The 25,557-nt window shown below is 41.7% G+C and overlaps 1 protein-coding gene across 1 annotated transcript; it reads left to right on the forward strand.

Moving 5' to 3' along the window:
* Positions 1–1,646: 1,646 nt before the first annotated feature.
* MEP1A (meprin A subunit alpha) lies at positions 1,647–24,965 on the forward strand. The gene is made up of 14 exons (XM_010973847.3): positions 1,647–1,737; positions 1,824–1,848; positions 1,937–1,987; positions 3,226–3,266; positions 3,764–3,839; positions 5,884–6,001; positions 9,389–9,564; positions 12,552–12,773; positions 13,385–13,534; positions 16,319–16,534; positions 18,014–18,487; positions 19,217–19,390; positions 20,349–20,625; positions 24,186–24,965. The coding sequence occupies exons 1-14, from the start codon at positions 1,669–1,671 to the stop codon at positions 24,340–24,342; spliced, it is 2,226 nt and encodes a 741-aa protein (XP_010972149.1). The 5' UTR covers positions 1,647–1,668; the 3' UTR covers positions 24,343–24,965.
* The last annotated feature ends 592 nt before the right edge of the window (positions 24,966–25,557 follow it).

Consider the following 25,557-nt stretch of genomic DNA (forward strand, 5'->3'; position numbering starts at 1 on the left):
TTAGATGGTGCTGAATTGCTGTCCCACCAGCAGAGTATAAGATTTGCGGTTTCCTCGCGGTCTTGTCAACACTTGGTATTGTCAATTTTCTCTATTTATATTAGTCTGATCTTGAGGTTACATTTCATTGTTACTTGAGTTGATATTTTTCTGATTACTTGGAAGGTTGAAAAAAAATTTTATGTTCATTGGCCAATTGGGTTTTATTTTTTATGGATTTTGTGCTCATAATTTCTGCCCATTTTTCTCTTAGGTCATCTCTCTCTCTCTTTTCTTATTGATTTGTAGGAATTCCTTTATTAACCTGCCTAACTTACCCTTAATTCAGTTCTATGCTGTATCCATACCTTCTTTCATCTGTGGCTTGTCTTTTAACTATGTTGTCTTTTGGCATAAAGAAGTTTAAATTTTGATATAGTCAAATTTATTATAATTTCCATGGATTTTTTCTTGTTTAAGTAACACTTCAAGGTTAAAGGCAGTTTCCTGTATTTTCATTTTCAAAGTTGAGATTTTCACATTTACATCTTTAATCCATCCAGAGCTTATTTTTGTGAATAGTGTAACAATTTAATTTTTTCCTCATACGGAAATGCTATTGTCCCAACATCATTATGGAAAAGACCAAAGTTTCCCTATCGATTTTTTGGTTCGTCTTGTATATAAACTCTCCGTATTTGCTTGCATCTGTCTTGATAACACTCTCCATTCCATTCTATAGACCCATTGTTCTTTTGTTGGTTTTTTTTTTTTTTTTTTTTGACAATATCACACTCTTTCCCATAACCCTATAAAAATTCTTTATATTCTGTTAGGTCTGCGCCTTTCTCCATGTTCTTCCTTTTCAGAATTTTCTCATCTATTTTTGGAGGTTTCCTCCTCCATGTGAATTTCAGAAAGAGTTTGTCAGTTTCTCAAATTCCACAAAAAAGCCTGTTAATATTTTTATCGGAATAACATTGAATTTGTAAACCAATATCAAAATAATGACCATCTTTATTATACTGAGTCTTCCTATTCCTGAATATTTCATACATATATAAATATATATGAATAAAGCAACAGGGGTATCCTGTATAGCACAGGGAATTACAGCCATTGTTTTTTAATTACTTTTAATAGAGCATAACCTATAAAAATATTCTGTACTACTCTGTATACCTGAAACTAATATAATATTATAAATCAACTACACTTCAATAAAAACAAAAAAACAAAACAAATATACAAACAACAACAAAAAATATATGTATCTGTGTGTATAGTTAGATCTTATATTCCTCCATAACTGCTTTGTAACATTTACATATAACTCTAATTCATTTTCATTAGATTTAAGTACTTTATAATCATTTTATAGATTATTTTTATTCCTATTGCAAAATGGATCTTTTATCTGTTATGTGAGCAGTTGTTCCTCGCGTATAGGAATGTCGTTTATTTTTATGTGCTGCTCTTGATAATTTTCCAAACTTTTCCCTGGTCTCTAAAACTTGAGCTTTCCTGTTAAACCTAGTATCTGTCCTCAAATGGGGCAAAGACATTTTCTTTGATGAATTCAGTGCTACAGAACATATGTCAGGGATCAAAGTTTCTAATGTGACAGCCTGGGCAAGGTCCAAGTATTTATCACAAGGTGTCTTCACTAAAGTCTGTTCACTTGCAACCATGATTTGGACGAGATTCCCTTGCATTCTCCCTTTCATCGTGTTTTTTGCCCACATAGCAGCTGTGTCGGTAAGTAGCATTTTACTCTTCAGGGTATTAGGAAATATTCATTCCAGTCTACATTATCCATTTTCTGTTTATCTATTTCCTTTCAGATTAAGCATCTTTCTAAAGGAAATGGTAAGAATTAACTGAAATGCATAGAGTGTTTCTGAACTTTCTTTCGTTCGGCAAGACTCATAACAATCTTCCTTCCCACGTTTAACAGAACACGTTGGAGATTTTGATGAACAGAAGGATATTTCAGAAATCAATTTAGGTGGGTGAAATTTCTGCATTATTAATGGCTTGATAGGGTTTAAAATCCTGTGATAGAATTGCTGAAAACTCTTGTCTTCAATCTGGTGATTCTGTCTGAAAGTAGTTTGTGTTTTATAGAAAAGAATGCTTATCAAACATGAGGGTTGTAATAAGTGACATTCTTTTAAATGCCTATAGTTTTCCCACAGGGGTCTTCCCTTTTAAGGATCACACTTTCAGAAACAGTCTGAGACCAGAATCAAGGGCTACCATCAGGGAGAAAGTATATTCTGCTAAGCTCCTGGAAGCAGACGTTTGCAGTTTTGAATAGATCTACCCATATTTGCCTGGTCTTCTTTATTATAAAGGCAGTACCTTCAGCTTGGCTTTGGAGGGTGCCATGTTTTTTGTTTTTTTTTTCCCATGAGGAAGAACAAAATCAATCCAATTAACTAGGGTTGGGAAGAAGGATGGTATAATAGCGGAAAGGGCCCTGGACGGGAAGTCAGGAGTGCTACAGCTCACTCAGCTGCTGACCACCTAGGACCTCACGTCCTATCTCAGGACGTCCCATTTTGACCACCACAGGGTGAGAGGTTTGGAGTCGATGACCAAAAAGATTCCTTCCAACCCTTACCTTTAAGATTTTTGGACAAGGTTTCTTCTTCATTGATGTATAGTTGATTTACACCATTGTATTATAGTTTCAGGATACAACACAGAGATTCAATATTTTTATGGGTAATATTCCATTTATAGTTATTGTAAAATATTGGCTGTATTCCCTGTGCTGTACAATATATCCTTGTAGATTATTTATTTTATACACAGTAGTTTGTACCTCTTAATCCCCCACCCCTATCTTGCCCCTTCCCACCCCCTTCCCTCTCCCCACTGGTGACCATTGATTTGTTCTCTGTATCTGTGAGTATGTTTCTGTTTTGTTATATTCCCTGGTTCATTTTATTTTTTAGATTCTACCTATAAGCAATAACATAGAGCCTTTGTCTGACTTATATCACTAAACAGAATACCCTCTAGGTTTCTTGTTCCAAAAAATAAAACATAGGATGTGACAATACATGATATTTATTGGCTATTTGCTATTAGAAGGAATGTTTGCATTGTTTCAAAAAGAGTTTCACCGCATAAAAATTAACAACTAAAATTTTACAATGGAAAAGATTCATTTTATTATGTGAGATGCCTTTTAGTAATTCTCATTCAAGTATTTCTGTTTTTAAAATCCATGTCTAGCTGCAGGCTTGGACCTCTTTCAAGGGGACATCCTCCTGCGGGTGAGTGCTTGCCAGTGACACAGAAACTGTCCCCAGGACTGGCTGTATCATAGGATTGAGCCTCTGCTCTGTGTCCAGCCCTGGGAGGGCAACTGTGGAGGAGAAGAAAAAAATCTCATTGATAATTGGTACCATGTGGTTGCTGGTAACAAAAACAGACTAAAACATTAGCAAACAGTACAGAAGAGTCTACAATGATGAAATTGCTCATCCATCCAATTTTCTTAGTAAGTGATGTATGAGAGAGACGGAAACTGGCCACCATATTTTAAGTGGTTCTTTCAGTTTCAAGGAGTTGTAGGTCTCCTTTAGCTGGTTCTCAATGATTTCTCTAAATTTTCCAAATGGTCTATAATGCACTTCTATCGTTTTTACAATCAGAAGACAAATGCTACTAAACTGTCTGGATTGTGTGACGTTGTTTGTGGCGTGAGAGTTTAGAGAAGGAGGAGGCTAGGGAGACAGCTGTCCAGTCACTTTTGCCTTTGTTCCTACAGAATTCCAGAAATGGCCTGAGAGACCCCAACACCAGGTGGAAGTTCCCCATCCCTTACATTCTGGCCGACAACCTGGGTAATATTCACTGATGCTCATTAGGAGCTTTGAGTTGAACTCTTCTCCCTTCCCTTTCCTCCTGATCATCAGCTTCAGACTTGGAGTAACCCAGCGTATAAGAGGGTGTTTCCAAGACGATTCTTTATCTCACGGCATGAACGGCATGACATTACATCGAAGCCAGTGCTGCTTAACCGGTCTGAGATCAGAGTACCAAGTAATAATTTTTAAAATGCAAAACACACTAACATGTTAATAAGACCAGGTGCAACACGAAGAACAAAAGTGAAACGTGATCTGACATCATAGCAATGAAACCTTTGATCCAGGGTTAAGGAGGACCAGTGGTTTTCAAAACCAACACGATTGCCCAAGACAAAGCCATGTGAAACTTACCACGTCAGGGCAGGATGAAGAAGTAGGAAGTAAGAAACAATGAGGCAAAGGCTAAGCTCCTCTCTCTCAAGGAGCTAACAGTGTCCTGAGTGGAGCCGACCACCCACGTGAAGACAACACACAAAGCGTCACGCGTGGCTTTCAGAGGATGTGCGCTCAGGGCTGGCTTCACGGTGAAGAAGGAGGCTTCGAGTGGGCTTTACTTGCATTTCCCTCCTTTGCAGTGATGTCAAGACAGTCTTTACAAAATTATTACAGAGTTGCTTAATTCCCCTTTGACAGTCTCCTCAGGTGTGGGGAAAGCAGAAGAGACGTGATTTTAAAATGAACTGCTCTCAGCAGTTCCACCATTTGGCTTGAAGATAACAAAAGCAACACAATCTGAGAGACAGCATTTTAGTGCCATCAAACTTTTTTTCTTATATGTTTGTGACAACCAAGCTGTCTTGGGTACACATCTTTAAGTTATAGACGTTACTAAGTGAGGCCAGGTAAAAGTCCGGGGAAATCCTCCCACAGGTTTAATGCATGCTCTTACTGTTGCCGTGTGTGTTTCCACAGTTAATTAACTGATTACTCCAATGACTTTCTTTAATGTCCTTAGTATGATTTTATGACATCTGAGTTGTGGAATGTCCAAGTTGGGAGCTTATTAAATGAAATTAGGGGCAGAAAAATATGAGGTAAGTACTTGGTAAATGATCAAGAGTTATAAACTCTTTGAGAGAATGCACAAAATCAAGTGTGCAAGGAATATAATTTAGTTTTATATAACTCAGCTTAATTTTTGACTTAGAGACCTATCTCCGATGAGTTGATGAGATAAACACACACACACACACACACACACACACACAGTAAAACACCATCTTTGCTTCTCCGGAATATGTTTCTTCCCCACCCATCCTTGTCTTATGCAATACCCAGGTATGTGCATGTGCTGTTTGGGGAAGGGAATCACATTTGATCTTTGTTCACTGATCCACACGGGTTGACCCTAGGTATCTTTTATTCTTGCCCCTTCAGGTCCATAAGGCTTCTGCTGCTTTGGTTCCAAACCTGAGTTACAGAAATATTTTCTAAGGCTGTCTGCAGAGCCGTCTGTCTATCCTTGCCATGGCTCAGGGGTCCTGCAGGGAAGCAGCATAAAATATTACCTGTACTTCTTATGCTTCCAGAACCCGCAAGCCTCTCTAAGCTCTGCTCTCTTCCTCCAGCAAGAGGGGTGTCTTTTTAGATTGGGGTAAGGAACCCCATTCTCACTGCTTCCCTCCAAGGTGCTTTATCTATATATCCACTTGTCTTCTGCTCTGCCATGTGGCTCTCCTGAGGCAATGCACTCAGAATTTCTGCTTAAATGGGGAGAAAGGAAAGGGAGAAAGTGGGGAAGTTATTTTAGGATTTTGTTCAGCCACATGTACATAAGTGTATGCTTATTTTGTAGATACATTTAATTTACGCATTTAAAGTATGCACCCAGTATTTATATCCATAAGTAATTTTTCAGATTTAGTTTTCAAGGAATCTACTTACTATCAAAAAAATCTATAATGGACCTCTGTGGATTTCATGTGGTGGCACGATTTTCTATGTTTCTATGTTATAAATTATCCAAGATCTAGATAAGGTTCATTGATACTTTAAAAAAAAATTTTTTTTTCTGCAGCGCTGAATGCCAAAGGAGCCATTCTCTATGCCTTTGAAATGTTTCGCCTCAAGTCTTGTGTGGATTTCAAGCCCTATGAAGGAGAGAGCTCATATATCATCTTTCAGAAGTTTGACGGGTTAGTACGAAGTTTCACAGAGCGTGAAAACCATACATCTCTTGATTTATAAAAAGTGTCACATCTCTTTCAAAGGCTAAAAGAAGAAATTGGAAAGAAACCAAAAGCAAAATCAAACCTTTCACTGTGACTTTGCAAAACTGCATCACATTTTCTATATGCTGTGTGAAGAATGAGTTGTTTGGATACCTCTGGGTCCCGGGGAGACACATCTCAATTCTTTTCCTGGTTTGAGGTCATGTTTTAAATTATAGTATTTTTTTTTAAAAGTCAGGTTTATTAAAGCATAAATTGCATCCTTTTTAAAGGCACTGTTTTAAATTTTAGTACTCTTTTGGCTGGACCTCTTTGAAAAGTTCTAGATGTGAGTTTGCTTTTCATAGTTACTTAATTCTAGGAAGTAAGTGGTATATGAAGAAAGAAGAGCTTTATCTTCTGTGGTGTTTATGTTATCCAGTCTGGACTAGATGAAGTTGGAAAGCAAAGCCACCATCTGCCAGGACTCTGTAGGTTTGTGTCTTCAAGACCCACCTGGAGGTCTCCACACTGCAGTTCCCGTCGCTGCCACTAGGTGTTGCCTGGATTCAGTTGTTTAGTTCTGAAGGTGGGGATTTTGTTAATTATGGATGGAGACAAGAGGTACAAAAGGAAGTTACTATGTGATTTAGTCTCTTAAGAAACAAGTACACATATTTACAAAACAGAAGCAGACTCACAGACATAGAAAACAAACTTATGGTTACCAAAGGGGAAAGGGAGTTAGGGTTAGGGAGGAGGGATAAATTAAGAGCTTGGGATTAACAGATACACACGACCATATATAAAATAGGTAAACAACAAGGGTTTACTGTATAGCACAAGGAACTATATTCAATATCTTGTAATAGCCTTTTTTGAAATAGAATATATATGTGTATAATGAAATCATTTTGCTGTACACCTAAAACTAACAAATATTGTAAATCAACTGGACTTCAATTAAAAAAAAGATCAGTGGTTACCAATGGTTTGAGGAGGAAGGAGGAAGGGAGGTATGAAATACGATTTTTAGGGCAGTGAAACTATTCTGCATGATACTATAATGGTGGATATATGACATTGTGTATTTATCAAAACCCCTACTGCTGTACAACACAAAGTGTGAATCTTATGTAAACTATGGACTTTAGTTCATGTATCATTATTGGTTCAATTATAACAAATACACTACACTAATACAATGTATTAGTAATAGGGGAATCTGGGGGGTGGAAACGGAGTATATGGTCTTCTCTATACTATATGTTCAATTTTCTATAAATCTAAAACTATCCTAAAAAAATCTATTAATTAAAAAAAGAATAAAAAAAAAGTATGAAAAAAATCAGTAAAAATAATGAAATTCTGATGACTACTTGGATACAAGTTAATACCTTACTTTCCTGAGTATTTATTCATTCTTTTTTTTTTTTACTCGAAGTATAGTCAATTAACAATGTTGTGTGAATTTCTGGTGTGTAGTGATTCATTTATATATGTGTATGTGTGTGTGCATATATATATATACCTTTTCATATTCTTTTTACTATAGATTACTACAAGATGCTTGAATATAGTTCCCTGTGCTATACAGTAGGACCTTGTTGTTTATCTGTTTTATATATATTCATTCTTTTATTTATAAAAATTATGAGCACCTATTATGTACCAAGAAGATGCTAGTCTGTGGGTACAAAGAAGCCTGAGATGCAATCTTAGATCTCACAAGGTTCCCAGTTGGCAGGAGAGGGTGGGAGTGTAATAACAAGTGAATAGTTGTCATGCACTAAGGTGAGTGTCGCGGGCTCTGGGGGACAGAAGTAGGACCTCTACCGGTCGTGTGAAGTGACACGACCAGCTGAGTGGTAGAGATGAAGAAGGGAGAAGGATGGCGAGGCAGAGGAGGGGGGAGGATGAATGGGAGGTGGGGTGGGAAGAGAGGTAACACCAGAATCTGGGGGGCTCACTGCTTATGGCCAGAAGCTGTCTCCCTTACCTTTAAGTCAGAGGAGAGGAAAAGTGAGGAAGACATCCAGGGACTGGTCCAGAGTGCCCCAAGCCCTTGAGAGTCCTAGTCCTCTGAATCTGGAGCTTAACTGGCCTTTTTCAGAAAGACAAAGTCAAAGATTCACAGAGTGCTGAAGTGATGGTATTTTGCAACTTACGCCTTTCTGTTAAGGGAGAGATGTTTTAAAAAAAAAGATAAATAATATTTCCTCTAGATTATGGATATTTTGCAAAGTAAACTCTGATCTGGTCATGAAATACTATTGTCAGAGAAGCAAGGTGGTCATGGTGATGCTTGCTCAACTCAGTCCATTTACTAAAGGTCATTGAATTGTACACTTGAAATTGGTGACTTTTACAGTATGTAAATTATACCTTAATAAAGTGGTTAGAAAATAATTAAGATCCATCCTAGTGTAGAAATCAAGTCTGTTAGCATTTGAATGTAGGTGACCTTAGCTATTTGGGAACACAATGGCAGATAATTCAATGTGATTGTCACCAAGTAACTTGCAATCTGTTGACAGCAGTTAAGATTATTGCTAAATTTCTGTTGAGCATTGGTTGGAGTATAGATCCCTGTCTTCAATGTAAAGCAGATAAAGAGACAATTTGTGTAAAGCTTCTGATTTGCTAATAGCGGTGGGAAATCAGATTTATGAGAAGAGACAAAAATGATTGGGAAAAAGAGGGAAAGAGCGTGCACAGGAGGAATTTAGAGGATCTGCCAGCAGTGCCTGAGTCCACTGATTTCTGAGCAAAGTTATGGGTCCCTCTTGCCTGGAGCCCTTCAGACATCAGTTAGGCAGCCTGCTGCCTGCTGTCAAAATGCTGCAGGTTGGGTTTTAGCCAAAGAAGTAGACTTGATTAACTTGCATTTTTAATGAGGTTCTTTTTCATGATCATAAAATTTATACCTGCTCACTACAGGAAATTTGGAGAGTCATTTAAATACAAAGGAGAAAATTTAAATCAACCACTGTCACCACTCAGAAACAGTTTAATATCGTGGTATAAAAGCAATAGGGTTGTTCTTTGGAATGCCCCATGGGTTTGTATAGGTGAAGAAAAATGCCAATTTTTACTTCTTTTTAGCTGCTGCACTGTTAGGATTGATTTGCCTCTGAGTACGGACCACTTTTATAATAGACTATTATTTTTAAAGCCTGCGTAATGTTCCCTCCAGGGAATGTTGCCTTTTTAACCAGTCCCCTACATTGAACCATTAGCTTATGAGGATGCTAATTTATCATTTATTTCTAAAAATCAAACCTAACTTCCTTCAAGTTTGTGTTCTAGAATCTTATGAATTACAGTCTCTTAAGGATTGTCTAGGAGAAAATTTCTCTCTTGTCTTTAAAGGTGCTGGTCTGAGGTTGGCAACCTCCATGTGGGACAGAACCTTTCCATTGGTGAGGGATGTGACTATAAGGCCATCATTGAACACGAGATCCTGCATGCTTTGGGGTTCTACCATGAGCAGTCGAGGACGGACCGGGATGATTACGTGAACATCTGGTGGGATGAAATTCTTCCAGGTGTGTATGAACCCAAGGTGGTTGGGTGGGGTTTGCTATTATCTTTTTCACGTGCTCAGACCAACCCTGGGATGACCAGGCGGAACCCATGTGTGAATGGGGGCTTCACCTTCTCCAGGAGGAGCTCAGAACATGACCTCTCCTGTGGGCCATGCTGGTCTGCTTGTGGCCAATCCCAGATAAGTGTCTCAGGAAATGGTGACTGTTAGGTAACTCACTGTGGGCTTAACTGAAAGTTAATCAGAAGCTTTTGCTTTGTTTCGGTGTTTTGTTGAAAATCCATCTCAAATTCTATTTTCCTGTCTGAGTGAGTAAAATGAATTAGATCTCTGAGGATGTCAGGGTCCTTTTACTGGATGTGAAATCTGTGGCTACATGAGGTTTAGTTGACTGTATGATGATCCTAAGACATAAACAAGACTTTTTTAGTGCTTTACCAAACTAATGATAGGTGTCTAAAAACAAAACAACAGCAGCAAAAAAAAAAAAAACAAACCAAAAAAACCAACAAACAACCCCCCCCCAAAACCGCCAAACTTTTAATCTGAAATTGGACCCCTTATTATGTCAATTCTAGCTAATAGTTTGAGTTCTGGTTAATCAAAATTTACAAGTCTTTGCCTTTCTAAGCATCTTTTTCCTTCTGCCCCCAGCCCATACTTTGCAAAGGACAACACAGTTTTATTTCATGTCACACGTTATTATGCAGTTATTCTAACAATTCTGATGTCCTTTAGTTTCGTTAGATTTCCTTCGATACTACCTACCTTAATCATTTCAGACAACTAGGCAGAGTGCTTTTAAAGACACAAAAACACTATTATCCCACAATTTCCCTATATGGGGACAGGTAGGAATTCAATGCTGTGTCTCTGAAAAGACCTGGTTTTTATTTAGGAATTAGTTCACGAAGTAGAAAAGCATTATTTTTGGCAATGATAGATGAGTGAAACGTGAAAGTATTCGAAGTGCCTTAACTATGACCACACAGTTTTCATGAAGCAAATCATTGTCTTGTAATTATCTGTTTTATTTGGATCCCAGTTTCGTGGATGAGTTCATTTCTTGCAGTGCATCTCCAAGAATTTTAGGGACTTGGAAGGTGCATCAGTGATTCCTCCAGGAGGCAGGGGTACGGGTGGCTAATTCTGTCAAAATCACCTCTGGGTGTTCTCAGTCTGTACCTCTCCATCTCCCGGTACCTCCTGTTCTGATATTTCTTGACTGTGGAGTGCTGGCGGGAAGAGGAAACCCTCTGGTTTGTAAATTCTTAATAAAGGATTGGCATTCCACACAGACACTTCTAGCCACCCTACCATTCAACCCCTGAGCTAGAGACCAAATAATATTCTTCATTGCCTCCCAGTCCAATCTAAAGAAGTTCTAGGGAGTATTCACCCAGACATGAGATGACAGATCTAAAATAAAGTATTTGTCTCCCAGGGGTAATTGCATTATGACTGGATCTGTGTAGAGGGGAGAGAGTGCAGGTCGCAGGTCAAAGGACCAAATTGCTGCTAGGGATGCTCAGGGCACTGTTAGACTTTGCATTTGCCTAGAGGCCTGAGTTTCTTACTTTCTCATGCACATACTTAACTCTGCTGAAAATTACATGAGGATGCGGAAAACTTTTGCATTTTTAAATCTTGAAGAACACAGAGCTCAGTGCTTTTAAGACGGTTTTAGGCCAAATGAGGTCCCCTTCCTCAGAGGGAGCCTGAGTGTTTGCCAGGGTAATTTGCAGACTTGCTCCACGTGGAGCGTGGATTACTCAACGTGTCTGTTCACCTCCTGTCTGTTTTCATCAGGTGTAATTCCATAAATCTAAATTGCCTGCAGTCACTGGAGAACTCTTCTCAAATCCAATCCAATTAAGATCATAAACAAGGACAGTCTTATTGCTCTGGGTGATTTATGACTTTTATTGCATCTCATCTGCAGTTGATGACAATCTTATTATTTAACCTCAGCATACTCTACTGGCAATATATTTCTCTGTCCAAATCCATCTCTGTTCCTTAAGTCAGGATTGTGTTTTCTGGATCTATTCCCTTCCATTAAGGAAAAAACCCAAAAAAACTGAGGTCTAGCAGGGGTCTGCAGACCACAGCCCTTGGGCCATATCTGTTTACTTTTGTAAATAAAGTTTTATGGGGACACAGCCATGTCCCTTTGTTGACAAATTGCCTATGGCTGATCTTGTGCTGTAACCACTACTCTCATCAAAAATATTTTCCTTTTCTATTTTGAAAGGAAAGTCAGTTTTCTTCCTAGTTTATTTTTCTCTCCATGGAGGCTGTTTCTGGACCAGGAGAATGTGAACCTTGATTGACAGGATTCCACCTTCTTGCCAGCTGCTAACCTTTCTGTCTGCCTCTCAGATTTCTTGTTCCTAACCTGTGAGAGAGCTGGCCAGGTACAACTCTGGGTGGATGAGGGACTTGGCTGTTAGCAAGATGTATCAATCCTGAATGTTTTCCTGAATTCAAAAATTCCTTTTCCTGCTGTTTGAAATACCTGCCTTCACTTTAATATTTTATCTTCTATTTCTTAAAGCCTTGTACACACACACAAACACACACACACACACTTATTTATTTATATGTATAAAAAACTGATTTAAATATATATTTAATAATATGCATTTTATATTTACATTATATTATATTTACATTACAATATGTTATAGATACATATTTAGTATTAATTATACCATCTATTTTTAATATTCATTATAATAATTTTATATACTATAATATAATGTATTAATATATCACAATATTATTAGTGAGTATTAATTAATATATATTAACTTCATATACATTGTGCAAATTATAAAATATGTTAAATACTTATATATTTAAATCAAAGATGCATTATTCTGCTCCCTCCTTTATTTTTTGGTCTCTGCTTGAGTATCTAGTCAAAGAGGGTAGGATGGAGAAATGACATGAATGAACAGGACCTGTAGACTCTCTCCCCAACAGGTTACCAGCACAACTTTAACACCTACACTGACAACATCATCACTGACCTCAACACACCGTATGATTACGAGTCTCTGATGCACTACCAGCCTTTCTCGTTTAACAAGAATGACAGCATCCCTACCATCACGGCCAAGATCCCTGAGTTTAACTCCATCATTGGGCAGCGCCTGGATTTCAGTGCCGTCGATCTGGAGAGGCTGAACCGAATGTACAATTGCAGTGAGTCCCCACCTCACAGGATGGTTATGAAAATCAGTTATGTGGTTGTGTTTTGTAAAGTGAAAATATTGGACCAATGTAAGGAGCTGTAATTGCTTCCTTTTAAAAGGTGCATCATTCCTAAAGCTCAAGGTAGTTATAGGCTTGGAAGTAGTTTGTATCTTGCAAAATTCTTTGCCCTGGTTAGTGGTTTCTAGAGTAATCCAGTGCTCGAGATGAGATGTTTTCTAAAATGGCTCCACTAGTCTTCAGAGACAGTCTTTAATTCTGCTTAATATGTAAGTAGAGAAGGTCTGCTGAGAACAAAGCCCAGCATTATAGGTACCTCATTCTTGATCTAAAGGACTTCATAATTGGCATTCATAGCAAAGCATGATGATCAGCCTTTTTATCATCTGACTCTGTGAGGTGAGCAGGCCTGCAGCTACATTGGTGTGTTCTATGATCTAACGGATGATGGTAGGATTTGCATTTGAGGAAAAAAATTAAGACAATGAAAAGCTCATGATCCTGCTGTACCTAAACAATGAGGTCTTAGTAGCCTAAGACATTAGGTATTTGAAATAAGATGCCTTACATTTTTAACCAGGTGACAAAAATATCATTTGCAGCCACAACTCACACCTTTTTGGACCACTGTGCTTTTGAGAAGGCAAACATCTGTGGAATGATTCAGAGTACCAGAGATGATGCTGACTGGGTCCATGAGGCCAGCACTCAGCCCGGACAAGTGGATCACACCTTGGTGGGACAATGCACAGGTCAGTGAAGACAGAAAGGAGACACATTGAACACGCTGAGGTGGTTCCCCAGGTTCAGTGGGTGATGGCAGCTAGCATGTTTTGCCTCAGTTGGAATGTTACTTATCAAGCCTGGAACTCTGAACAAGGACAAAAACCATTTCTCATATCTTTATATTCAACTCAATAAAAAGCATGCAAAAGAAAGATGCTTTTAAGCTATGACAAAACTGATATGGACACATGGTTGATAAGATATGACTTTGTAAATCAGAGTAACTTCTCTTGAGCAGTGTCCTCCAACCGAACTATAGTGAGCACCACGTATGTCATGTCAAATTTTCTAACAGTCCCATAAAAAAAGAAACAAACAAAACAAACAAACAAAAGAAACAAGGGAAATTCTCTTTAATAATATATTTTATTTAACCCAATATATCTAAAATATTAACATTTCAACGTGTAATCCATATAAAGACTATTAATGAGATACTGCAGGCTCTTTTATACTAGGTATGTGAGATCTGGTGTGTATTTATTTTTTCCTTGCAGCACATCTCACTTTGGACTGGCTGCAATTCAAGTGCTCGACCGCCGTATGTGTTTGGTAGCCGCCATATTGGATAGCATAGCTTCAGATCATTCCCATGGTTTGTGCAGGGAATAAAGCCATCAAGTCAGGGAGACCTTGTTTGAAATCTGGCTCCAGCACTTGCTAATTGTGACCACAGGAAGTTGTTTTGTTGTGGTGGTTTTTTAAGTCTTTGTGTCTGTAAGCCTCTCTGACCATCAAGCTTTTGGTACTTCAGGGTGAGCACGGAAGGAGATAAGGCATATAAAGCCCTCAGCTACAGACCTGCAGCTTCACTCTACTTTTCCCCCATCTTCCCTTTCTCTCCAGAGGTTCCATTTACTTGTCATTCCTATTTTAACATCCTTTTATTACGTGCTTCTCATTGAAATCAAGTCTACCCTATTTGGAAGCAAGTGGGGTTATAGATTACAACTACCCTTCAAAGACTGGACTGTTAGGAAGTCCCTGAGTCCATGCCCATGTGAGAGTTGGTTATAGTTCCTTCACAGAAGGGACCCAGCTTATCACCCACACACCAGGCCACCAGGGAGAATGTCAGAGGCTGTAAGCCATTGCCAATGTTCCTCCAGCCTTGACCAAGGGTGAAAGTCTCGGTCACATGTCAGATTATTAAGCCTATCATCTCCAGTGTCCAAAGGGTGATCTCAGCCTGAAGTTCTCTGTAAATTTCCATCGTAGCCTCTAATCTAATCTCTCCTGTGAGCTTGCTGCTGGGCTGATGTACAAGTTCCAGGTAAACAGAAAGGTAATCCCCATGTGAGGGGAGTCTGCTGGAAGAATATTCTAGCACTTTAGTAGGAAAGGACCACAGCCCAGGAGAAGTGTCTAGAATGCTTGATCAGCATCACTTGAGCAGCTGCTATGCTTCTTCCTCAGGAGGCACTGGCTGAGCCCGTGTTTCCTGTGCTAGAGTGCGCAGCACCATTCAGGTAGATGCAGAGACGCAAAGAACTCGAAGGATAGAGGCCACTTCCTGAGAGGTGCACGAACACCCAGTTTGTGGCAGCGCCAGGTCAAGAATTCAGGTCTCCTTCCTCCCCGGCCCGCGTTGTTAGACTTCCATGTCACAGTTCCGACTACTCCTGGTGGAATTCCTGAGCAAGGACCACCTGGCGACCTTCTTAGCTGTCTTGAGCTCTTGTTCGCCTTAACCCAAGCACTCAATAATCCCTAATGCAGAGATCTTAGGCAAGTATAGTTCAAGTGTTGAGAAGAACAAAAAATATAATTTTCGCTGATGAAATATTAAAGCCTTTAGGATACTTTTCAGCTTTGTGGAGAGCCTACTTAAATATCGATGTTCGCTGCCGGTGGGGAAGGCACCTGCCCCATGCATGGAGCGAGACGAGGCAGGGATCCATCTGGTCTAAGTACCGAGAACGGCACCAGGTGCTCACTTCAGTTTTACTCAGTGAAATGTTTTGAGTGGAGCATTTGGTTGAGTGTGGGAGTCAGTTTAAGTGACTTTTTTATATGCAAGAATTGTTCATTACCCCTGACTTTGAAAAAGTGTCCTTCCTTTAGCTGCCTGCTTGTTTTGGGGGAGAGAGTTTTGAGATGGCTGAGTTGGGCAAACCCAACCTCTGGCATAAATGTTGATGTTTTCTGCTCTCTTTTTTGGTGTTCTTCCAAAGCTTTCTTTACACTCCGGAGAAATCCTCACTTAGCCCCTAATATGCCTTGAATAGCCCTCTTTATGACTCAGTAAAGATCGTTCTTTACCACTGACAACACATCCAGTCGTTAGCCTAGAACCAGGCGAAACTGAACCCTTTTCATTGGGAACATGTAAAATCCAGTTCCTAAAACTTTGAATCCCACAGTTTCTTATGTAACTGGGAAGCCAGCTCCTCTCCTTGGAATGAGTCTCTCTTTGAAACAATGAAGTTCATGAAGAAAACGGAACTCATCTCATAGACATTAAATTCCATCGAACTTGGCTTCAAGCCTGCGTTTCCTCAAGCCAGAGGTATCCATTTCACAACCTCAGGAACAAAGGCAATCAGAAGAGGCGCGGGAGAGCCCTGGCTGCGGCCAGCGATTCTGTCCACGCAGACAGACGGGATATTCACTGACAACCAGCCTTCTGTTTATTTTCCCCAGAAGAGCCCTAGATAATGACTCTTGCTCACCGTTTCGCTTTGCCTGGGCTGGCGGCAGCCCGGGGTGCGGGCAGCCAGAGATGGGACTTCGGGGTGCTGTCTCCCCAGGTGCCGGCTTCTACATGCACTTCAGCACCAGCTCGGGGGCGGCCGAGGAGGCAGCTCTACTGGAGTCGAGGATCCTTTACCCAAAGAGGCGGCAGCAGTGCCTGCAGCTCTTCTATAAAATGACGGGAAGCCCTTTGGACAGGCTGGTCATCTGGGTCCGCAGGGACGACAGCACGGGCAGCGTCCGCAAGCTGGTCAAGGTGAAGACCTTCCAAGGTATTAAGGGCATCGTGCGAGGACTGACTGGGCTTCACATCCGGGCTGTGCTCTTGCCCCACCCCTCCCCTTTCCCCTCCTCCCTCTCTCATCCCTCCTCCCCCGTCCACTCCCCCTCGTCCTCTCCCTCCTCTTCCTTCCTCTCCTCCACCTCCCCCCTCTTCTACATGCGTAATGCCTGGCATGTTTTAACCACTCAGTGGATGTTTTAACCACTTAGAAATTGAGGGCTCAGGTGAGGCTGAAATATACTATTGTAAGAGGCCAATCAGGGAGATAAAAAAAGGGGAAGCCAATCAGACTATAAAAATCCAGTTTTCACTAGAACTTTGGAGAAAGCCGGGACAGAAAAGGTGGGTGATTCAGGGGTGAAGACTGGAAGGTTAAAGGGAAGGAGAAATTGATGCTGTGGAGAGAGGGTAGTTAGATAGTTGGCCTTATGTGTTTCTGCATCTGTTTCAGAGAACTGAATGATAAACGACAGTAACTTGAAACCTACTTGTGAAGTTGGTGGGAATTAAGAGCCACTTGTATCTATTAACTTCATCACTGTCATCGACATAGTCCTAAATGGGACTTGATGTAGTTCTATCGGAGGGTCAGCATGAAAATCCTAAAATGCCAAGGCCACGGCTGGATGTGAGCGTGATCCAGCTGGAGCACCCGGGGTGCAGTGGCAAAGCAGGGGCAGGTCTTTGGGGAGCTCTGCGTCTCTCTGGCCGGGCAGTTTTCTCTTCCCAGACCCGTAAGCATCCCATGTTCTAGAATAATCCTCTCATTTTCTACTCCGTCTCTTGATTCCAAATTCCCACTTCCGATTCAGTTTTCAGAAAAAAAAATCAAGACCTGATTTTTACTAGAATGTGGCTATCTGGATATTGGTGATTCTATTTGAATTATTTTTTTAAAAAAAGAGGATGAATCCCCTACTTGGTGGAATTTCAGTGAATATGAGGAAAAGGAAAAAAAAAAAAGGATGTTTGGGAGTGAGTCAGTTTGCATAGGGGAGATCCAGCTTGTCCTGTAAGTTATCGGTTACTTCAGAGTCTTCGATAGATCTCTCCAGCATGATGTCATAGGCTGGACCGTAGGAAACTGCCAATTGTTTAGCTTTTGGCTTATAAAATATCTGTCTTATATGGTTCAGCCTAATGCTTGAGAATTCAGTGCTAAAATTAAGGAATGGGGGTCATTTATACCATCAAATCCAGAGGAAACCCTAACCTGTGGAATTAAATAAAAATGGAAAACAAACTCATAATTAAGATTTTTTTGATAAATCATAGATTGTCTTTTTTTTTTTTTTTAAGCTCTTTTCCCATACTAGATACGTGACTTTGGAAAAGTTCCTTAACGAGTTTCTAATAGTACCTATCTCTTTGTTTGTTGTAAACAAGCAAAGCCCACAGCACCAGGCTCAAGGTGAGTGCTCAGAAAATGTTGGCCACAGTGGTCACCGACTTTATTCTCTGTCCTCAGGAGATTCTGACCAAAATTGGAAAATTGCCCATGTTACGCTTAGAGAGGAAAAGAAGTTTCGCTACCTTTTCCAGGGCACAAAAGGTGACCCCCAGAACTCACGTGGGGGCATTTACCTGGACGACATCACTCTGACCGAAACCCCATGCCCCACAGGGGTTTGGACAGTCCGGAATTTCTCCCAGGTCCTGCAGAACACGGCTAAAGGGGACAGGCTTCAGAGCCCTCGGTTCTACAATTCAGAGGGCTATGGTTTGGGGTTGACCTTATACCCTCACGGCAGAATGACCTCCGAGCGCTCTGGCTACTTGGGGCTTGCCTTCCACCTGTGCAGTGGAGAGAATGACGCTGTCCTGGAGTGGCCAGTGGAAAACAGACAGGTGATCATGACAATACTCGACCAGGAACCCGATGTCATGAAGAGAATGTCCTCCAGCATGGTGTTCACTACCTCCAAGTCCCAGACATCTGCAGGTAGGTGTTTATAAGAACTGCCCCTCGATGTGGAAGGGCCAGAAGATGTGATTCTCATCTGTGCAAGAGAGACTGGCTTTACCCTCACATCTCCTCCGTGGGCACGTAAACGCCATTGCCATGGGGGAGCCTTAAGTTACACATTTCAATATCATCTCATTTTCTCCCTCCTTCCTGAATTCATCCAACAAGCATCTAGGAAGGGCTTGCAATGTGCCAAACTCTGTGCTAGCTCCTTCGAAGACAAGCAAATCAGGCAGTCCCTGCTTCCCTGAGCTCTGTCCGAGGAGATGGGTCCTGCTAATCATTTATCAAATACTCAGAATTTGCTAGGCTCCGAGCAGAGCTAATGCACTGACTCCTAAAGTATTGCTGACTGTCAGTACGTCCAGGAAACAAACTTGCATCAATAAAGAAATGGGCAAAGTTTTTTTTTTTTTTAAAAAAAAAAAAGAAGAGACTTAAGCCTTAAAAGGAAGAAGCTATAGCCATCTCTTCCTTCATTGAGGAAGTCACTCAGTAGTGGACCACTGATCATTTGGAGCTGTGGTTCTCTGCTCTGCCCCACTCCCAGTTCTAAGTTTTAATCCTCCCAGAGAGAGTAAATAACCTGATTTTTCCCAACATATTTTTGTTCTGATTAACAAAGCTCTAGATACTCATTAAAGACACATTGGAAAGTGGAAAAGAAAGATGTAACGTGACTTTCCGTTACCTGTAACTTTGCAGCGATCAACGGCTCCGTCATCTGGGACAGGCCATCCACCGTGGGATCCTATCATAACAGCTGTGACTGTTATAGAGGCATCGACTGGGGCTGGAGTGCTGTCATCTCCCACCAAATGCTGAAAAGGAGGAGTTTCCTTAAAAATGATGATCTTATCATGTTTGTGGACTTTGAAGGTATTTAGCTGGTTTTCCTAAATTAATAATCCTATATTCTGCGTGTTTGTTGATTTTACATAGATCTTTTTAAAGCATCTCATGGAAAGTGGGGATCTTTTGGGGGGATTAGGTTAAAAAAAAAAAGTTGCACTCTAAGAGCACCACGTTTTGCTCTGTTACTCAAGGATTCCCCTCGATTTTAAGTGTCCTTGGGAGGAACTACAATTTTTGTGTCATCTTTTTGTAAAATTTATCAGATGTGACAGTCTGCTGACTTCAGTTTAGTTTCAGTCAGCCTACCCATGCTCACTTTATGCTTATTTTTTCAAGTTAAATAAGTAAAGATGTGATCAGGCTACTTTAGAAATAAAAATAGGGGAAAAGGATGAACTCTTTCTGTGCACAGTAACAGGGGTGGACCTGGAGGGTGTCACACTTAGTGAAGTAAGCCAGACAGAGAAGGACATATATTGTATGCTTTTGACTTATATGTGGAATCTAAAAAACAAAATAAAGGCATAAATGTAACAAAACAGACTCACAGATCCAGAGAACAAACTAGCGATTACCGGAGGGAGAAGAGGTGAGGAGAGAAATGAGGCCAGGGGATTAACAGGTACAAGCTACTATGCATGAAATGAGTAAGTTACAAGGGCATAATATACAACACAGGGGGTCTAATCTCTATTTATAATAACTTTGCGTGGAGTGCCATCTATAAAAATGTCAAATTGCTAGGTTGTTCATCTTAAAACTAATATTTTAAGTCAACTTTACATCGATATAAATAAATACATAAAATGGCTGGCATTATGAGAATCCAGTGCATATATTCAGAGCGACTTTTCCGTGCCACTAAAGGCGATGTCCGCGAGGGGCAGAGGCAGCCCAGGGAACGTTCTCCGGGTGTGGAAGTGAACTGTGGTCAGATCTGAATCGTAGGTCTTTCTCACCGCCCTTTGTCTGCTTCCTCCAGACATCACCCACCTTCACGAGACTGAGGTCCACGCTGAAGGCAGCAGGCTGACCCCCCAAGGCCTCGTTCTCCAAGACCAGGAGCCGCAGGTCTTGCCAGAGGGAGCCCGACCGGGCAGCCTGGGCCAGGGGCAGCCCAGCCGACAGAAGCGGTCGGTGGACAGCTCGGGCCCCTTGGAGGACCACAACTGGCCACAGTACTTCAGAGACCCGTGTGACCCGAACCCTTGCCAAAATGAAGGCATCTGTGTGGACGTGAAGGGGATGGCCAGCTGCAGGTAGGCGCGGCGGCCTGGGGGCTGCAGCTGCGGGTCCACAGAGGGGAGGCCCGGCTCTGCTCACCCTGCTGAGGGGCTCGCGTCTCAGGTCGGGGCAACTTTGCTCCACAAAGCCATGCCCCAGATCGGTGGGCGGAGCAGGGGTCCTGCCAGGGCAGAGGAGTCCCAGTCTCCTGTCTCTTGACTTTTACCCCTTTCTCACTCTGGGGCGTTGTTAGCAACATCTTGAATATTGTTGAAATTTTAAAGTCCACCACAGGGCTCAAAAATGACCCAGAGCGGGGTGGGGAGGGGTGTCGGTAATAGCTCAGTGGTAGAGCACATGTTTAGCATGCAGGAGGTCCTGGGTTCAATCCCCAGTACCTCCATAAAAAATAAATTAAGTAAATAAACCTAATTACCTCACCACAACCCTCCCCCAAAATGACCCAGAGATTTTAGCTTCTAGGATTTACCAGCGTGAGAACACAAGCTTAGATCTTCCCTGACAGCAGCTGTTATCATTGTTTTAGTTACTATTATTATGTCTAGTGTCTGTTAGTGCTGTTGTACTATTATTGTAGTTATGTTTTCAGTAACAGTAGTAAGAATATCTGATATTGGGGGCCTGCTTGCTACGTGTCACGTGCTCCCCTGAGCAGTGCACATGCGTGATCTGAACTATTCCTCAGAGACACCCCGTGACATAATGGTCCTTCTTATCCCCGTTTAGTGCATGAGGAAGTTGAAGCTTGGATAATTTAAGTCATTTGTCTCAAATTACCCAGATGGTAAATGCTGAAGCTGGGACTTGCCTCCAGGTCTGTCTCTCTGTCTGTCTGTCTGTCTGTGCAGTTTGCTATATTTAATAGTTCTTTTCATAATGTTTGTCATTTGCATAAACTATTTCATAAAAGGATGTAGACCCATCAGTTTCACTTGACAGAATAGTAGCAGATGTGGGAACCCATCTGCTTGGTTCAAAACATCTACATTTCTTCTCACTTCTTTATGCTCTCTACTTTGTTTCTTTTTTATTAACTTTTATTTTTAAATACCGTTAGACTTATAGATACGTCGCAGAAGTACTGCAGAGTTTCCCATACCCTAAAGTCAACAACTTATATAATCAGAGTACAATCAGTAAAGCCAAGAAATGAACATTAATGAAACTAAATGCTGTTCACAGTAGTATTAACTAAACCACACACCTTGTTCGGATGTCCCCAGCTTTTCCACCAACGTCCTTTTTCTGTTCCAGGATCCAATTCGGGAGCCCACATTCCATTTAGTTTTTATGTCTCCTTAGCTCCCACAATCTGGAACAGGTCCTTAGTCTTGTCTCTTGTGACCTTGACACTTTGGAAGAGTACCAGTCGGTTATTTTGTAAGTTGTTCCTCAACTGGGATGTTGTCTCATAATGATATTGAAGTTGTACGTTTGGGGCAAGAAGGGCCAAGGTGTGGTGTGCCTTTCTCAGTGGGTCACGGGAGGGTTACCTGATGTCAATGCGTATTACTACTGGTGATGTTAACCTTGATCTTCTGGCCAAGAGGGTGCCCCCCAGGCCTCCGTGCTGAGAAGTTGCCATTCCTCACTCTGTAACTAGCATGCATCTTGGCAGAGGGCAGAGATCTTCAGAGACCACACGGACATCCCGCCTTTCCTCAAATCGACACCCACTAATCTTAGCCTCCATTTGTGGGTCCTGCTACAACAACCCCCACTGTCATATTCTAATGGTGATTTTCTATTTCCTCTGCTCCCTCCATGTTCATTAAGTAAAATTCTTCCATAAAGCATAAGCGTCCCGCCTCCCCATTCATTTATCCATGCAATTGTTTGTTTATACAACTGAGGACCCATAAACATTTATCTCATCCTATGGGCTATGTTTCAACAATGTTCTTGTTATCCTGTTGCTCATATTGTTCTAGTTTTGGCCTCAGGGAGCCCTTCCGAACTGGCTCCTGTGCCCTTTCAACACGCACCTATCCTTCCATGAACAGGATCTTACTGTCTGGCCACCGGATGCTCCGGCTCCCCTTCCTGCCCCAGAGCTGGAACCAATCACTCTTTCCAAAGCTCTGGCTCCTTGTATCGGAGGATGCCCACCTACCTTGTTTCCTGAAGGATCCACAGCCCTGAGTCAGCACCTCTTTGCTGATAGGTCCTTGGGTGCCAGGTTTCCAGGTGTGCCCTGACTGGCTTCATCCTTCTCGAAGCAGGAAAGCCAGGGCTTTCTCCACGTGTATCTGTCTCTGCTCAGCCAAGTCATTCCTCCCCCACAAACCTGCAGCTTGTTCTGTGGGAGGAGGCCCTCTAAGTCAATACTAGAGAATGTAATTCAAGTGTATTGGGAGGAGACTGAGCATGAAAAAAAATGGAACAAACTCTGGTTTTTAAGAAGTCATTTCCTAGTCTAGAGATGAGGCCTTTAAAGGTAAAATAATTCCAGGATTAATCAAAGGAAGCCTTGATTTCTGGTGGCCTCATTCTGCTCTGTGAGTCAACTTCGTGATTAGAAATGTTGCTTAAAACACAGGGTAGAACTGTTACAATGGAAGGGATGAAACCCTACCTCTAATGTCTTGGTTCTGAGTTGATCTTTATATCAAATAACATTAAAAAAAAAAAAACCCAAGGTGTGGCCTGCTATGTGTCGAATGCTGTGATGGTACAACATCTTCACTATTCGATGTGAACTGCAGGGCAGCCTGAGAGACGGGTGGCAATACGCTCACCTGCCCTAACATTTCTTGTTTTTTTGGAGGGAGAACACATTCCAGTGTATCTCATTTTATTTCTACCTCCAAGTAATACATGTAACAAAAAAAAATTGATTCACTGAAATGCATGTTACAAAAAAAAATTTTCTGAAATAACTTCCAGTGGTTTTTCAGATAAATCACACTCCCTAACACAGTCTCGAAGCCTTTACAATCTGCTTCATCATCAGGTCTGTCCAGTCTCATCGTGGGCTTTCCTGCCCTTGTTCTTTTCACACCAGCTCCTTTATCTTTTTTCTCTTCCTTGGATGCTGAGCTCCTCAAGGCTGTTGTCCATTTTGCTCCTTGAGGTTGTTTTTCTTTGTCCTTCACTGCCCTAATATTTTAATTGACATTGTCTGTAAGTTTTCAGCTCCAATGAATGCACCGAGTCAGGCGCTCTACCTGGAGAATTTCCCTGTAGCTCACAGTCGGAGCCAGTGTCAGGCAACACAGTCTTGGTGTCCCAAACCCTCCCCCTGAACTTCGCACGTGGCCCAGATTACCGGGCCAGGAGACAGACCTCCGGGGATCAGACTTCAAGTGTGAGACACTTACTAACCGGGTGACCTTGAGCAAATTATCTGACCTTTCTGTGAAACGCGAATGGTAAGAATGACCTGGTACTAACCACCACTTCAAAGGGTTGTTACAGGATTAAATTATTGACTCATATAAAGCACTCTGAAGGAAGCCAGGCGTGTGTGAGTAACCGCTAGGTGTTCGCTGCCATTACTGCTGTGTTGGTCTTGTGGCCTGGAGCCTCTTGGGGCTCGGGTGATTCCCACAGCCCCTGTGTCCCATCCCCCTAGGTGCGTCTCCGGGCACGCCTTCTTCTACACTGGAGAGCGATGTCAGGCCATGCAGGTGCACGGCAGCGTCCTGGGCCTGCTCATCAGCGGCGCGGCCACCACGGTCTTGTTGACCTTCACCGTCATCTCCGTCCTTTGCCAAAGGCCAAGGCAGTGATGCCCGCTGACGTCAGCCAGACCGCAGACGCGCCTCCTCCACCTAGACCATCCCTTCTCTTCCGGTACTCAGTGCAGTCTGGGGCGGCTTTTAGCCGCCTTGCTTGGCCTCCAGCCTCCCGTGTGACCCTTATGGTTTCTCTGCCCCCCTCCCACATGGTTCTGTCACCCTGCTCTGGGCTCCAGATGTCTCTAGTGTGTGACACTCATGACACTGAATTGTAAATCCTTTGTTTAATAGACTGCCTTTCCTGTAGATTGTAGGCTCCCTGTGGGCAGACCCTCATTTACGACATTAGCCCGATGCCTGGGAGCCTGCTTGGCCTGGCACATGTGGTCACTCAGTGAAAATGAATGAATGAACTGGTAACTGAATGAATAGCTAAGATATAGAAACTAATTTCTACTGCAGTGAGATACCTACAATGAAACATGTATGTCATTTGTATCAGAATCAAATACTCCAGTGCTTCTTTTCCATCCGGCACAATAGAGTTATTACTCTTTCAGGGTCTTGTGTATTAAAGAATTTCAAGTTCAGATTCCTCCTGACAGCAGCATTTGCTTTCTTCCTTTGATTCTAAGGAAAAGTCTTTAATAAATTCAATAAATATTTCATCAGTACCTTCGAGGTGTCCAGAATTGTATATGAATGTGTGTGTGTGTGTAGGGAGAGAGTTGTGCAAAAGCTATTTCTCAGGTCTTTTTAAGTTTTAAAGTACATTTTGGATACCGTGTGTGCACAAAATTATTATATTAACAAATTGAAAATAGCAGGGTGAAGAGAATGTAAAAGAAGTATTTGTAGACACACTTTCTTTCTAGGATTTCTAAGGAGAGAAAATTACCAGAGGCAAGAAAGTTCCAAGACAGATCAAGTGGAAAGGAATGTGGAGGGTCCCATCCCCAGTCAGCACAAGCCCCACAAAGAGCTGCATTAGGAGTTTACTACAAGAAGATGCTTCAAGGAGCCAGAGTGGTCCAGGCGCTACGTAACCAGCTTTCTAAGTACATATTTCACGGCCATTCTGGGAACAAACGTGAGGGGTTAGGAAGAGTCCCTTGAATGCAAAGGTGTGAGAAGAGTTTGTAGCAAGTGCAGCCCCCGCGCCCTGGCACTGACTCTCCCGCCTGGGGTGCATTAGCTTCCCCTGAAGGGTCGGTAAAAACACAAATCGCAGGCACCACCCCAGGAATTTCTGATTCGGTAGATCTG

The sequence above is a fragment of the Camelus bactrianus genome, chromosome 20 (assembly GCF_048773025.1).
Source record: "Camelus bactrianus isolate YW-2024 breed Bactrian camel chromosome 20, ASM4877302v1, whole genome shotgun sequence".
Taxonomy (NCBI): Eukaryota; Metazoa; Chordata; class Mammalia; order Artiodactyla; family Camelidae; genus Camelus; species Camelus bactrianus.

Excerpts from the sequence above, each read along its gene's own strand:
- MEP1A (XM_010973847.3), top strand. The coding sequence starts at position 1,669 with ATGATTTGGACGAGATTCCCTTGCATTCTCCCTTTCATCGTGTTTTTT. Across the intron at positions 6,002-9,388 it reads ATCTTTCAGAAGTTTGACGG|GTGCTGGTCTGAGGTTGGCA; the intron begins GTTAGTACGAAG and ends TTGTCTTTAAAG. Across the intron at positions 13,535-16,318 it reads CTTGGTGGGACAATGCACAG|GTGCCGGCTTCTACATGCAC; the intron begins GTCAGTGAAGAC and ends CTGTCTCCCCAG.